Below are 15440 nucleotides of genomic sequence, written 5' to 3'. Positions count from 1 at the left end.
ACTACTTACAGTTATTTACTTTTTTTTTAATTTGTCAAACATGCTCCTAGTTCTTGTGGACTTTGCAGAAACAATGAAGCTGCCCCCTCAACAGTTCTGCAGCTGCCTCAACAGTTGGACCGTTTGTTTCGCTTTGCTGAATCAACCATTATGCAGCAAAGCTTAGATAATACCAGGCAACACATTGAACTGGCATATTTCTCATTACATCGACGTGTTTCTCATTACATCAGCATATTTCTCATCACATTGGCATATTTTCTATCACATCGCTTCTCCCAACACTTTGCTTTTCACAAACTGCAGTCATGATGCTCACACATGAACACACAGTCATGGGCAATAGTTGGTCAAACTTAAATAGGGCACTTTCTGCAAACTGTCCTACACAAATTCTTTTTATTTGCTGAGTTTAACATGTAAAAAACGTATATATGTTCAGTTCAGCAAGTAAAGTGTGCAGAAGCGTGTTCACCAGAGGAGTGGTACTTACTTTCACTCAGAAAATCAACAAAATATCAGCTGAAATTTGGCATATGACTGTATATGTAATGGATTTTATCCTGTGTTCTGTGTTTTATGCTCTCATTGAAAAGCATTGTTTGTCCTGAGGTCTGTTCATTGCTGAGAACTGTATGTAACTATAAGCGTGTATGGCCAAAAATCATGCACATTTCAGTGCTTACTCAGCTCTAGGATAGAAGCCCCAAAGGTGCTGTTAACACACCAAGGCTTGGACTTTATGGATATTCTTTATAACTGCAATAGCTGGACAGATTTGTGGTCACATTATTAAATCTTCAACAGGATGGATCAATGACTCGAACTTGAAAATGACCGGCCTGTTCTGCTTATTAGCTGTTCAAGCTTTTCTCACTGTATTCAGAGAGATAGAACTAGTGTACAGCGATCAGGCAGAACATTATGACCACCTCCTTGTTTCTACGCTCATTGTCCATTTTATCAGCTCCACTTACTATATAGGTGCACTTTGTAGTTCTACAGTTACAGACTGTAGTCCATCTGTTTCTCTGATACTTTGTTAGCCCCCTTTTACCCTGTTCTTCAGTGGTCAGGACCCCCATAGACCCTCACAGAGCAGGTACTATTTGGGTGGTGGATCATTCTCAGTACTGCAGTAACACTGATGTGGTGGTGGTGTTAGTGTGTGTTGTGCTGGTATGAGTGGATCAGATACAGCAGTGCTGCTGGAGTTTTTAAACACTGTGTCCACTCACTGTCCACTCTATTAGACACTCCTACCTTGTCAGTCCACCTTGTAGATGTAAAGTCAGAGACGATAGCTCATCTGCTGCTGCACAGTTTGTGTTGGTCATCCTCTAGTCCTTCATCAGTGGTCACAGGACGCTGTTGGCTGGATATTTTTGGTGGGTGGACTATTCTCAGTCCAGCAGTGACACTGAGGTGTTTAAAAACTCCAGCAGCACTGCTGTGTCTGATCCACTCAGACCAGCACAACACACACTAACACACCACCACCATGTCAGTGTTACTGCAGTGCTGAGAATGACCCACCACCCAAATAGTACCTGCTCTGTGAGGGTCCATGGGGGTCCTGACCACTGAAGAACAGAGTAAAAGGGGGCTAACAAAGTATGCAGAGAAACAGATGGACTACAGTCTGTAACTGTAGAACTACAAAGTGCACCTATATAGTAAGTGGAGCTGATAAAATGGACAATGAGCGTAGAAACAAGGAGGTGGTCAGAATGTTATGCCTGATCGGTGTATATTGGCATACAAGATAGAACTCGCAGGACAAGGCATGCCCAGTGAAATGCTTCTGAAATCAAAGATATCGACGCCTTAGTGACAGACATAGCTGTACTGCGATGAAAGAATAAGACGTATGTATTGAAAGAAATCTGCTTTGCCTGTTTAAATATATCACAGTCTATAATTAAATGACAACACCTTTGTCTCGCTGCTGATCTTTCCCTCGGCTCAGCGTCTAAAGTGGTGAGTGAGCAAGGATCATCAAAACGCAGCTTTGCAGACGTGCTGAATGGTAATGCTTGCAGAGGTGTTGAGTTTTTTTTTCCATTGCAGCTCCAAAAGAGTCTGTAGAGTCAGCCAACAGAAACAAACCCCAGGACCACTTTCGAACAGCATTAAAACAACAACAAAATGTGTCAGGCCGTGATGTTAAAGAAAGAAAATAAAAATGAAACATCACTGCCTTTTCTTTAGTGAAGAAAACCCTAATTTCTGTCCTGGTCGGACTGTTTTCAATGTATTTTAATCAGACTTGTCACTGGGTTTGTTACAGATGTTATTGCAGTTCTAAGGAAGTCATGGAATATTTTAGTCAAACATTTACTGTGACTGAAAACAGCATGACTTTAAAAAACAGTCTGGTAGGACTGTTTTCCTTCATTACATTAACTGAATCCGTCAGGTTAAATGATTATGTTTCTGTTCTACTTCTCAGTTGCAGTGGCACTGAGGAACCAGAAGGTTACCTTGCCACAGAACTCCAGAGATGTGATTAAAGTGACCAGCACGGTGTCCATCCCTGAGCTGAGCGAGTTCACAGCGTGCTTTGAGATCGCCCGCTTGACCCAGAAAGGCACAGAGACCATCTTCTCCTACTTGAATGCAAGCAAAGGCTTTCTGCTGTCCTTTGGCGCCGTTGGGAGCAAAATGGAGCTGAGCATAGGCAGCGTGAAGTGTTTCATCGATGACCTGGTCACCCCAGTAGATCTCACCTCCCAGATACAGCTCTTCTGCCTCACCTGGTCTAAAACCAACGGCCGTGTGGCCGTGAACTTCGGGGGAAACTACCGGGCCAATACCTGCACCGCTTCGGTGGGCCTGAGTGTGGACACTGGCGGCTCCTTAGAGTTGGGGGGCGGAGGAGGAGGGGGCCAGAACTTCAACGGCATCATATACAACTTCCGCCTGTGGGATTCTGCCATGACCTTCTCGGAGCTGTCTGCACTGGCGTGCGATGCCGTGGGTAACATTGTGGACTGGGACAACAGCTTCTGGGACATCCCGGCCTCATACGCGCAGACGGACCCCAGCCTCAGCTGCAGTGAGTAACCTTTGATGTTAAGTGGAGTTAACGTTAGGGCTGTCACTACTGTTAAAAATATGTTTTCGTTTTTTATTATTTGACTTTTCTTCCTTTTTCCGCTTCTTTTTTTCTTCTTCTGCAAATCGATAAACTAGGGCTTGACCAATATGATTTTTTTGTGGTCAATACAGATTTTAGATCTTTTCTCAGAGTATGATGTGTTTGCTTTTGGTTTCATATATGGACAGATTTGCAGCTCTTGATAGAATAAAAAGTAAGCATCAGCAAAGCACAGACAGGATATGTTACAGATATATAATATATTACAGATTATGTTTTCAAAAAACTGAGATTTCCATTAGACAGATGTAACCCTGCATCCACACCGGCAGCGACGCGACATCACAAACCGGCCGGAGGTCATTCATTTTCAATGAGAGCTGCGATTTCCAGTGACAGGAGACGGCACGAACATTGGCGACGTGAAATGGGCGGAGTCGGTGGCGCAACAAAGTTGAGCAGAGTTTAACTTTATGCAAATAAGGAGCGAAGCGATGTGGTGATTACCAGTAGGAATTCAGCAATGAGCAGCGTAGTACACGCTTTATCTCTGCCACCGTGAAACTATGCTCCTTTTTTGGTTCCTAGGTAATTGTTTCCACTACAGGTGGGATAATGGCGGCGGTGCTGTTGCCGCAAAATAGACAGTAATCGCAAAGACCAAATACTGTTTTCCTCACAAACTGACTGCACAGACGGGGGGATTAAATGAAAATAAGCACACAAGCGATTTCTCACCAGGATTTTTGTTTTTAGCGGGAATGCATCTGATTTGTCAGTGAAACCATGGCAACCAACAGTCTACTCGAGTTCAGAAACGCCCACAGGCGATGAGCAACCAACGATTTAGGCAACAAGAGGCGAAAACTCGCTGCCGGTGGGAACGTAGGGTAAAATTTTTGTCCTGATCACATGTTGTTGAGGACAGGATCACCCAGAACAGTACAGGATCACTCCTTGGAACAGTATAGGACCACCTTGTCAGGTTCAGTCCGTCTCCAACAATGCTATAATTATTGTACTCAAACAAGGCTATATAAGTTTATACATAGATGACATAGTAATACACATGGTCTGCATGGATTTGTACAGGCGTTAATTACATTTCATTCCGATTTCATTCATTTTACCAGTGAGCACACCGGAATTATGGAAAAACTGGTACATGGCAGTTCATGTAAAATCATCAGAAATATAAATTTCTGAATAAGGCCCACTTTCACACCATACCTCAGTTATCTGGCTCTTATTAAATTGTCCTATTTAAGTTAGACTGTGCTTAAGATTAAATTGACTGCATCCAAAACAAATCAATTATATAACTCTCCCTTGTTGTTTTTTGTTTTTTCTCTTCTTCTTCTTCTTCTGACAAATTCTAAAATATTTCTCATTTATCATTTTGAATCGACTTACAAATCACAAACATTTGAGTTTCACACTGATAGTACCTGTACATCTATAATGCTATACTGTCTTTCATGCTCCAGTCCTACTGTGTAGGAGATGTTTGTGTTAATTTTGAAGCTAAAGCCATCAAACTTGATGTATTTTCAGTCAGAAGCCATCATTTCCATCCCCGTATCGTCCCATCAAAAATCATAATTTTTGTACTTGAATTTTTGAGTTACAGCTGTTCACATCTGACAAAATTCTACTCTTGCCCCTTTACTGAATTTCATGATGCTTGTATTCGTCTAGCTAACCCTGCCATCCTTTCCGTCATTTGTTCATCCTCCACAAGAAAACCACAGATTTTGTTGCTGGAGAGCCATGACGTAAAGATCAGGGGCCGTATTACAGAAACTTCCTGTCTTTTTGTCTTAAGTTAAGATCTGATAAGATTTTTCACTAATTCATATTATAGAAGCAAATCTGGTCTTAATTTAGGAATCTTATCTTATCTTACAGCATCTAATCTCAAGTTAGGAAATCTTAACTCACTGATCGAAGTTGACAGTCAACTGTAACACAGCTGAAATGTTAACATGTAATCAATGTAATCAAGTTAGTTAGCCAGACAGCAGCTGTTACTGTACACAAAGATCAAACAAACTAAAGCGCAATAAACTGTAAGTTGTGAATACTGTGAGAGCGCCCCCTGCTGTTTATCAGAGCGTCGCCGATCCCCAGTTTCAGTCTCCATTTCCCAAACGCTTTAGCCGAGCGCGCTAACGTTACTCCTCCTAATCAACAGACACACGTTCAGCTCCGTCTCCTCATTATTCACCACCATCACTGTAATATTTCATCGTCAACATTAACACACGAAGGTAATCAGAGGGGCGGTGGAGATCGAGTCTGCAGCGTCTGAGAGTTTTAAAACACTGTTAGAAAAAAAAACTCAAAGCTCAGTTTTCAGTGTAGATAAATGTGGCGTCATTATGCTGGTTATAGTGAACTGAGCTGCATCGCTGCATAAAACAACAGAAACAGACGGTTAAACAGAAGTTAAGACGCTCTGGGGTTCATCTTAAAGAATTTAGGAGGTTTAGTCTAGTTAGGATGTTTCTGTGATACTGTTTTCTTATCTGGAGTTAATGATGAGATTATGAACTTAAGAACTGTTGTTCTGTCCTAAATTCAGTCCTAACTAAAGTTGTCATGGTGATTAAGCAGATTATATAAGATTTCGGACTTAAGAAGTTTCTGTAATATGACCCCAGTGTATCAAATCTTTGAAATAATTCCTGGAGCCGTTGTTTCAGAGTTTCAAAGAACCCCAAAGGCCCATATAGAAAAAGCTTCTCAGACTTGCACTGCATTCTGAGAAGCTTTTTCTACCAACCTCTTATCTGCTTTGAGCAACAATGTAAAGTTTAATCTCAAGCCTACCATCTTTGCTTCATCCCATAGTGTTTCTGTAGACAAACTGAAGCTGCAGAAGAAGATAAAGAAAGAGTGAAAGCCAAACTGGACCCATTAGTAGCCTCAGTGGGGGACTGTCCTCTTTTTCCCAGCTCAGCTTTGGAAACCTGATATCCGCAGGTTTTAGAGAGGAAAAGATCTCGTTTGAAACCAGAGGGGCTGGAATCAAAAGCACAGTCGCAGTCAGAACAGCTCCCATTCACTGAGATGGACTGGACAGTCCGAACATTTGGTCTTTGTTAGTTTTGGACGTGCTGCTGGGTGGGGAAGGATTAGTGCTAATTCTCTTCGGCCAACCTGACAAATGTTGATGCTTTTCAACGCTTCGCCAGAAGAGTTTAGGGTTGGAGTTTGAGGTCTTTCGTCTTCCCCGCCATGAGGAAACAAAACAAGTGATCTGATTCCTCATCCCCGTTCCATTCCGATCCTGCAGTCCATGCAAATCATCAGCAGTAACTATGTTACTTGTTTAATTGTGATATTTAAATAAATGTACATTCTATAAAGCCTCATTTTAATCGCCTGCACTTTCAAAGTGATGTGAAAGATATGGGCCTTGTTTCTCATGAACGTTGAGTGAATTGCCTGTGCTGATAAAAATGACACTACTAATGTCATAATGCTATAAAAATGTCACCACTAATGTCTCATCTTCTTTTTACAGTCTGTTACCCACATTGCATACATTTAACAACAACTGCTTCATCCCGTGGTGAGTGTGCTGCTAACATGCTGATCGCCTTGTCAAGCTGCTTGCTCTCCATGCTTTGATGTATGTGCATGTTTGCTAGTTTATACACTGTTTATTACAACAGAGGAATGCAACATTTAGCAGGGTTGGGAGGGTTACTTTAAAATGTATTCTGTTACAGATGACTGATTACCTCTTAAAACGTAGCTGTAAACTAATCCAAAGGATTTCTATATTACAGTAACGTAATCTGATTACTTTCCGTTACTTTTGTATTATTTCTCTTTGATTAAAGAGGTGTAAATAAATAAAAGAGAAAAATTATTTCAACAAGAATCATAAATTATAGGTGACTTAATTATTGTGGCTCACAGAAACAGCCAAAGCTAAGTGGACCGATGTTTAGATATATTTCAGACATAAAGATGGCAAATTTGTAAAAACAGTATGATTTGAGTTTAGACTTTTATACTCAAACAAGTTCAAAAATCAAGCTTTGCTCACCAGGAAAAAAAAAAATTGAGGGATTTTAACAGGAATTTTAAAAAAAGAATCAGTACACTGAGAGTAAAAGCTCTGAGTCTCTTAGAGGAACAAGTAATTGATGTAGAATGACCCAGTACACTGGATCAGTTAAACACTATAAACTGCTCTCCCTAACTTTTCTCTGTTTGCCTTATTCGTTAAAAATGTTTTTTGTCAAAGTTAAAAGATCAATCTGATAGAAATCTTATTTTGAGACCTCTCAACAACAGAAATAAAAGAGGTGGCCATCATTTGTGTTCTATCTGCTTAAAGGCTGTTCTGGTTCATACAGTTTCCTGTTGGTGCCTCGTGCTCAGACTTTGATGATAGTAATTTGTAGACGCTCCCTAATCAGCTCTCAGCAAGTTCAGCAGAAAGTCATTAATTTCACCCAAACGCTAGAGCAGGAGCTGGTCATCTTAGCTACAAATAAAGATAACGTACATCAATAGGAAACAACTGAAGAAGAAAATCATGTGAAAACGAAACTAACTTTACTGCTCACGAGTCTTCGCTCTCACCTTTTCACATTCCAGACTGTTAATTAAAACCTGTCGGGTTAAGATGATCAAATGTTTGATTTATAGCTGGTTAAACTGTAGAATTTCATGTAGCAACACATGAGGATAAAGAGTTTACTCTCAGATCAGATCAGTCTGCTGTTGTAGAATGTGGTGAGGTGGAAAATCAGGGTAAACGACTGAGTCCGATATCTTCAGGAAAAGATCTCAGATCTCAGTTCTGCCACTAAAACTAAAATACTTACCAAAATTTCTATCAATTGACTGAATAAAACACTGTGAAAGCTCAGGGGAGTCTTCAGAATTCTCTCCTGACAGCAGGACCACCTCCCCTCCTCTCCCACATTAAAAACTCTTCAAATCTACACGACTCATGTGACATATTTATCATTAAAACGGTGAATTTCGGTGAAAGGCGACACGTTTGCATTTGAATGTCATCCTGCTGGTAATCACTCATAATGTACCTGTAATCTGATTAACGGAATACAGTTACCTGTGTTTTGTACCCTGATTACGTAACGCCGTTACGTGTATTCCGTTACTACCCAACCCTGCGTTTTACTCAGAGTCAATATAACCTACTGCATAGTGTGAAATGTACTAAACTTCTAACGCTGATGTTGAATGATGCATGATGTGATTTGGATGGTGTTGTATTCATACTTGAGGAAGTTACATGAATTGCCCACTTCATTGGACACATCTGCCTTGTTGGTGCTCTGTGTAGGTGTTAGCCATCCTCTAGACATTCATCAGTGGTCAGTTTCTGACCATAGGGCCACTGTTGGTGGGATGTTTTTGGTTGGCAGGCGATTCTCAACTCCGCAGTGACGTTGAGCCGTTTAACCCCATCAAATCAAACGCCTCACAGGTGATACATTTAGAGACTTTAACAGTGTCCACTTTAACTCTATATATCTTAATGCTTTAAGATGAATGCAAAAACATGGCTATTTTAATATATAAAGAATGTTATCTAAGTCAAAATCCATATATTTTTGTTTAGTTTGTGTTGCAAACGTCCTTTATCAACAACACAATGCATGAATAGGAATATAAAGCCCTAATCGAGCTGGTTTAGTTTCACTAGAGGAGGTCTGGTAATGTAATTTGTGGATGATTCGACTGGCCTATTTATGTGGGATAAAGGATCTGTGTAATTTAACCAATTTATCCTAAATAACCCAGATCGAAACATCACCCTGCACATATTTTCCTCAGTATTACGCGACAGACGTCACACTTCCAAACAATAACAATACATAAATAGCAAATATGACGCATTGACACGTTTCAGTGTGGAGTGACGCACATTATCAATGGCAGTTTCAAATGATGCATTATTATAACATGTGGGGTGGAATATAAACTGGATTGTTGTTGCAAGGTTGCAAATAAAAGAAAACAATTTGAGGCGCCATTTTCCGCTACTTGGTTTTGTTTTTATGTTACTGAGATGTCAGTTCAACGAGGACTACTGTTACCGAGGGAGCTCAGAGTTCAGCGAAGAGTAGAAGGTAATATACTCTGGAATTTTTACTTAGCAGACTTAGAAAAGCCAGCAACGTGGCAGATTCGTACTGGATTAAAATCACAGAGCTCGTCAGTAACGACCCAAATTACAGCACTTCTCCAGGTAAAACTAATCCAGCTCAAATAGGGCTTTAGTCACACATCAGCTGCTTTTTGTTATTACTTTGATTAAACAAATTAATAATAAGCTTGTAAAGCTCCAGATTGCACTCTGAAGGAGTTTGTGCTCGCTTTCAGCCATAAAGGCGGTTTCATGCATCAAAAGAATTTGAAAGGGCGTGATGGGTTCCAACGACAGTGGGCGTGAGATTGCTATACTCGGTTTTTTAGCACAGCAAGAAAATGTTATTTCAGGTGTCTCTGGTCTTATTTTGAGATTGGGATGTCAGTTTGTTTATACAGAACAAAGTATAAGCTCTTTTTTTAATTCAATAGACATTAGACTTTTATAAAGATAACAATCCAAATAAAGACAGTCCAATAGCAGCGCAATATGACTCCAGAAATCAGGGTCCAGAAAATGAGAGTCCAGAAAACAGTCCAGCATGAAAGCTTAGTGATGTGTAATCCAGCGACAACACAAAATCAAAACAAACACACGGACCCGCCAAGAAGTATATATCCAAAAATATATATCTTTGTTGTCGGAAGAAAACCTCGTATCTCCAAAATCGTAACTTTTCAGGAGAAAGAAAAAACCTACTTTACTTACTTTACTTTAATGTAAGTCAATGGAACCAGACATTTTTCCCAGGTCATTTTTGGTCATTTCTTTTGGTCCATTCATCATGAAATTGATGTAAGTGACAACAGGCATTTTTGAAATTATGTCAAAAACTGAAAAATGACAGAAATGGAGATACAGCGTTTTTTTCCGACAGCAGTGATATGTAATGAAAACGAACACGTAACAGCAGATTAAAACCAGTTAAAGGGGCCATCGGCAAATTTTCAGAACGCATCACTGCCGAGACACTCGGTTCAATACAGTTAAACGGCCAAAGGTGTTACTATGCATGCATGACCATGTTAAAATGGATCAGCGTCTGGAATTGGAGCTTTTATGTGTTTTCTATGTTTTTCTATCACAATGTGAAACAGAAAAGGGGAACTGAGTTTGAACATGGTTCGCTGATTCCCCTGCTGAAAATCTGGCAGTTAGCGGCTGAGTTGCATCAGGGGTGTTTGAGCAGGAAAACCAGCACATTTGCACAGGAATCCGGCCCTCCGGGACTGGAGTTCCACACCCATGATTAAAAAAATGCCAGTTGCAGCCTTTATTGTTGGATGCAGTATGAAAAGTTTCTAAATGTGTGCACATTCAGAACAGACATTCAGCTCAATAAACACTTGGTATTGATTGTTTTCGTCAGAGCGAATGGTGAAGGATTTGTGACTTATATTCCTGTTCGTGTGTTTTCTTGCTCAGGATTGTAGTTTGAGACACAAACTAAACAGAAATCGATGGATTTGCAGCGTCTTTAGATCGTCTACATCATTCATAGTAAAGAGTAATTTAAATGGTAGAAAAAGCCTAATTTTTGCACTGATCCTAAAGGGCCCATTTCATGGAAAATGAATTTCCTTCATTTTTTTTTTTTACATAAAAGAGTTTGATGTAGTGAAAACAGTCATAATCACGGATACCTGAAATCACTGTTCAGGTATCTGTTTTATTGCAGAAGGACACAGAAAATATACAGACTAACAGTTCAGTCAGGGTTTTGTTTGTGTTTGTAAGTATGTACGTTATGTTGTACTTCTCTACACCAAAGCATGAACACCTGAACGTGAGCGTGTTTCCGACTTTTTATCTCTGAATATTACAACTTTATTCTCGAAATATCATACCGTACGACTTTTTATCTCTGAATATTACGACTTTATTCTCGAAATATCATACCGTACGACTTTTTATCTCTGAATATTACGACTTTATTCTCGAAATATCATACCGTACGACTTTTTATCTCTGAATATTACGACTTTATTCTCGAAATATCATAACGTACGACTTTTTATCTCTGAATATTACGACTTTATTCTCGAAATATCATACCATACGACTTTTTATCTCTGAATATTACGACAGCTCAATAAGCACGTGATTGTTGATTGTGTTCATCAGAGTGTATGGTGAAGGATTTGTGACTTATATTCCTGTTTGTTTGAGTTCTGCTCTTTCAGTATTGATCATTGTGATTATCATTCTCGTTCTCTCCTGTAAAACTACATGCCCTCTTCGAATGGCACGGCTGTCTACGAGGCTGACCACCAGTAGCCTTGTAGACGGCCCCTGCGTGCGATTCTCCTTCAACAAAACACTTTGAGTCTGGATTGGTCTGGTTCTTTATTCTAAATAAACACAGTTTCTTGCACAGCCGTTTATTATACTAACACTTATACTAATAAGAATGAGTATTTCTTTATGTGTGAAATAGATACAGCAGTTCCAGCTCCTCAACATCCCTCATTTTAATATGAGGAGGTGCTGCCTTCCTTTTACAAACCCTTTGGCCACAGTATTGTGACTTCTCCTGGTAATATTCCACTTTAATGTCCTAATTCTACGACTTTATTCTTGAAATATTACAACTTTATTTGCTAAATATCATACCATACGACTTTTTATCTCTGAATATTATGACTTTATTCTCAAAATATCATACCATACGACTTTTCATCTCTGAATATTATGACTTTATTCTCAAAATATCATACCATACGACTTTTTATCTCTGAATATTATGACTTTATTCTCAAAATATCATACCATACGACTTTTCATCTCTGAATATTACGACTTTATTCTCAAAATATCATTTAAAACAACGTAACTATTATCTAGAATATCTAAACTATTTTAATTTTTTTTTTTGACAATGGCTCTAAATCATAATAAAGGCACATACACATATACAAATGTTGCAAGTGGAGTAAAAAATTTAAGAAAAATGTAGGATTTGGGCCCTAAAAACTCCAGCAATGTACCTGATACAACACACTAACATAGCACTACCATGTCAGTGTCACCGCTGTGCTGAGAATAAGCCACCAGCCAAGTAATATCTGGTCAGCGGTGGTCATGGTGGTCTCTTTACACTGATGGATGAGTTGGAGGGGGGCTGATAAACTGTGTAGCAACAGATGAGCTATAGTCTATAACTGTAAACCTACAGCGTGCACCTATATGGTAGGTGTTTCTGATAAAAAGCCCGATGAATGTAAATACAAGGTAAGTAATAAATTAGCAGCTCCTGCACATCAGTGGAAACCCCACCCCCACCCCCCCATCCCGTCAGTATTTCCCAGACTACAGCAGGGAGACGTGTTCTCATGTAGTTTAAAATAGCGGTATCAGACAGGCCCTCTGCTGTCCTTAAATGGCTGCTGTTTGTACATCATCCCAAAAACATAAAAAGAGTTTATTTTTGTTGAACTTAGAAAATGCCACCCCCCCCGAGTCGCTCCCAAGTGGTGCGGGTCTTTGTTCTTCTGCAGTCCCAGCATGCCGCTGGACCAGCAGTGCCGATGGGCCTGTCGGCATGTCATTTGAAATTTCCCGTAACATCGGAGCGTGATCCAAGTCAGTTGTGCCTTATGTTTTTTTTTCCGTCGGTCTCACAGCTGAAAGAGCTGTCCGGACCCTCTTTAAGCCCACAGCAGACAGTTAGTCCAAGCAGCCAGCGCTAACTTCCCTCACTCGGACGCGGCCAGCTGTGCCTGTGATGTTGCCGTGCCGTCGAGAAGCTCGTAAAGCTGCGCCCAGAGCCAAAAACTAATACTGTCACTAATAAGCGCGGTTTCCGAACCCATGGCCCCCAGCCCCTCTGCTTTTATTGGGCACTCTTGTAAGACGGCTTTCCGTCTTTTGACAAAGCAGCGGGATGTCGTGCTCCCACTTTTTGCGATTTTTGTGTTTTAATGTTTGCATCCAGGAGCCAAAACCCTCATCCAGGATGCTTTTTCCTAAAACTGTGGCAGACGAAGCCACACTGTACAAAAAGTGCAGTTGTTCCAGCTTAAAAAGAAGAGTCAACGTTCTGCGTTTAGATATTTAAATAAACACGTGGTTCTTTTATATACTTGAGTTTGTTTGTCGACTAAAATTAAAACAGTGTTCCCACAACTTTTTTTATATATGGGTCATTCTGCAGAATCGTCCATTTTTCTGTCTGTCCATAGGTGTCACTGGTGTTACCGATCCTCAATGGTGTTACACATAATAAAGGAACACCAGAGACATTTTTAATAAACAATGCATTTTACAGAATAACTGCAGAGCAGCAAACCACATGTTGTCGATCATGGAATATCCACTAAAATATGGAATTTAATCCATTTGTGTTCTATTTTTTCACAATGACCTCAGAATAAAGTCGGTCACACCAGTGACTTCAGCTAAAAGCTTCATATGAAATCATGAGCTGAATGAGAAAATCTCTGATAACTGAAAGACACAGTGGACTCACCATGAGCTTTTCTTCATAGATCCTCAGAAAACAGGTGAAAGGAAGTCAAGTGATGTCATCAGTGTGGCTTTTATTTCAAAATAAGAGATTTTTGGTTACGCGGTAACACCAATGACACGACTCCTGGGGACAACTTTCATTATATATTTTATAATATTTATTTGGCATTTGTTTTCTTCATGTTGTTAAATTTATATATTTCATAGTCATGTACAGATTATTGTAGTTAAAACTGAAGAAATTTTATTTTTATCTCAAAATGTGACACCCTTTACACATGACTGTGGGGACGAGCTCTTCTGTGGTGCTTGTAATTCTATATGGTTGATTTAAAACCCAGTATTGCTAAATTGAGGCTCAAGAAGGTGTAACTGTTAAAATAGCTTATTGTTTTATTTTAAAATATAAATAAATTGTAACTCTAACATGTTTTTTAAGTGTAATATATCTGTAAACGCCAGGGACACAAAAATGGACGTTTCTGTAGAGTGACCCATTTCCAAACTCAGGGATTTGTGTCTTATGCAGTACTTTTGAAGTTAGAGGTTCCTTCTCTTCTTCTTACAGCCTCCATTTTAAGGCCCACAGCAGGAAGACAAAGCGATTGTAGAAGAGATCTGCCTCTATCCTCTTGTCCTGATGACTGAGAGTGGCCTCTTTATTGAAAGCTAACAGTGGAGGACAGAAAAGCGGGGATCGGCAAGCTTGATCTCTTATTAGCAGTCTCCTTCTAGCTTTCCTCCGGTTTGGCATTAGCATTTTTTAGGTGAAGTAATCCTTTAAAGTGGGGCTTTGAAGTGAGCGGAGGCCCCGTAACAGTAGACAGCTGCCTCAGCGGGTCATCTCCATTCATATATTTAGAGGCTCTTAAAAAGTGTGCCCCGCTACTTCACTTTAACGACGTGGTGCAGCTGAGTTCCTCATGTCCTGGGATTGCCTCACTGCCTCAGCTCAGTCGTTTCTCAACAGCTCGTTTTTTTTTTGTTGCCACTGTTTGTCAGAAGTGCTCAGATATATAGGAAGAGTAAGATGCCGCTTTTTTGAACTATTTTTAGTGCTTCTTTTTGTTGTTTTCTGTGAAGCAACACAAACCATGACTGAAAAGAACTCCTCTGGCCTGCAAACAAACTTCGTGGGTTTATCAATATTTTATTATCAAGTAAACACATAGAACATAAGAACTATGCTTAATATTCTGAATATACATACCCAAATCATAAGGCAAATTATTCAGTAACTGCATGAAATAAATGTACATACATCGTCTAAACCGCTTTTCCTTCTGGGTCGCGGTGGGGTGCCGGAGCCTATCCCAGCTGTCATTGGGCGGAAGGCAGGATACACCCTGGACAGGTTGCCAGTCCATCGCAGGGCAGACAGACATACACAGTCACACACACTCACACCTAGGGGCAATTCACCATGTCCAGTCAGCCTGACTGCATGTCTTTGGACTGTGGGAGGAAACCGGAGTACCCGGAGGAAACCCACACAGACACAGGGAGAACAGGCAAACTCCACACAGAAATGACCCTGGTCGCCCGGTACATTTTCATTTTATTTATTTATTTTATTATTTTTTTATTTTTTTATTTTTGTAAAAGCCCCCCTCAAATTTATAGAACGTGTTTTATGATACACATATTGCTATATGCTTACAATTTCCTGCTGAAAGACAAAAATCTTAGACGCTCTTTGTATTATTTTATAAAAATAATGTTTACAGAGCA

The 15440-nt window shown here is 39.9% G+C and overlaps 1 protein-coding gene across 7 annotated transcripts in view; it reads left to right on the top strand.

Annotated features, from left to right (window-relative positions):
- The window catches only part of adgrg6 (adhesion G protein-coupled receptor G6), a 118221-nt gene that overhangs the window by 25036 nt on the left and 77745 nt on the right, over nt 1–15440 (top strand). For 5 of the 7 annotated variants that reach the window (XM_036581220.1, XM_036581221.1, XM_036581222.1 and 2 more), the window contains exons 4-5: nt 2453–3058; nt 6630–6677. In XM_036581220.1, coding sequence (XP_036437113.1) covers nt 2453–3058; nt 6630–6677 — 654 coding nt within the window. The remainder of the gene's footprint in view (nt 1–2452; nt 3059–6629; nt 6678–15440) is intronic. The other 2 variants (XM_036581226.1, XM_036581225.1) reach the window with 1 other exon arrangement.

This window comes from Colossoma macropomum, unplaced genomic scaffold (genome assembly GCF_904425465.1).
Source record: "Colossoma macropomum unplaced genomic scaffold, Colossoma_macropomum, whole genome shotgun sequence".
NCBI lineage: Eukaryota > Metazoa > Chordata > Actinopteri > Characiformes > Serrasalmidae > Colossoma > Colossoma macropomum.
The sequence above is the reverse complement of the archived record's forward strand: the minus strand, read 5'-3'. Positions and strand labels throughout refer to the sequence as shown.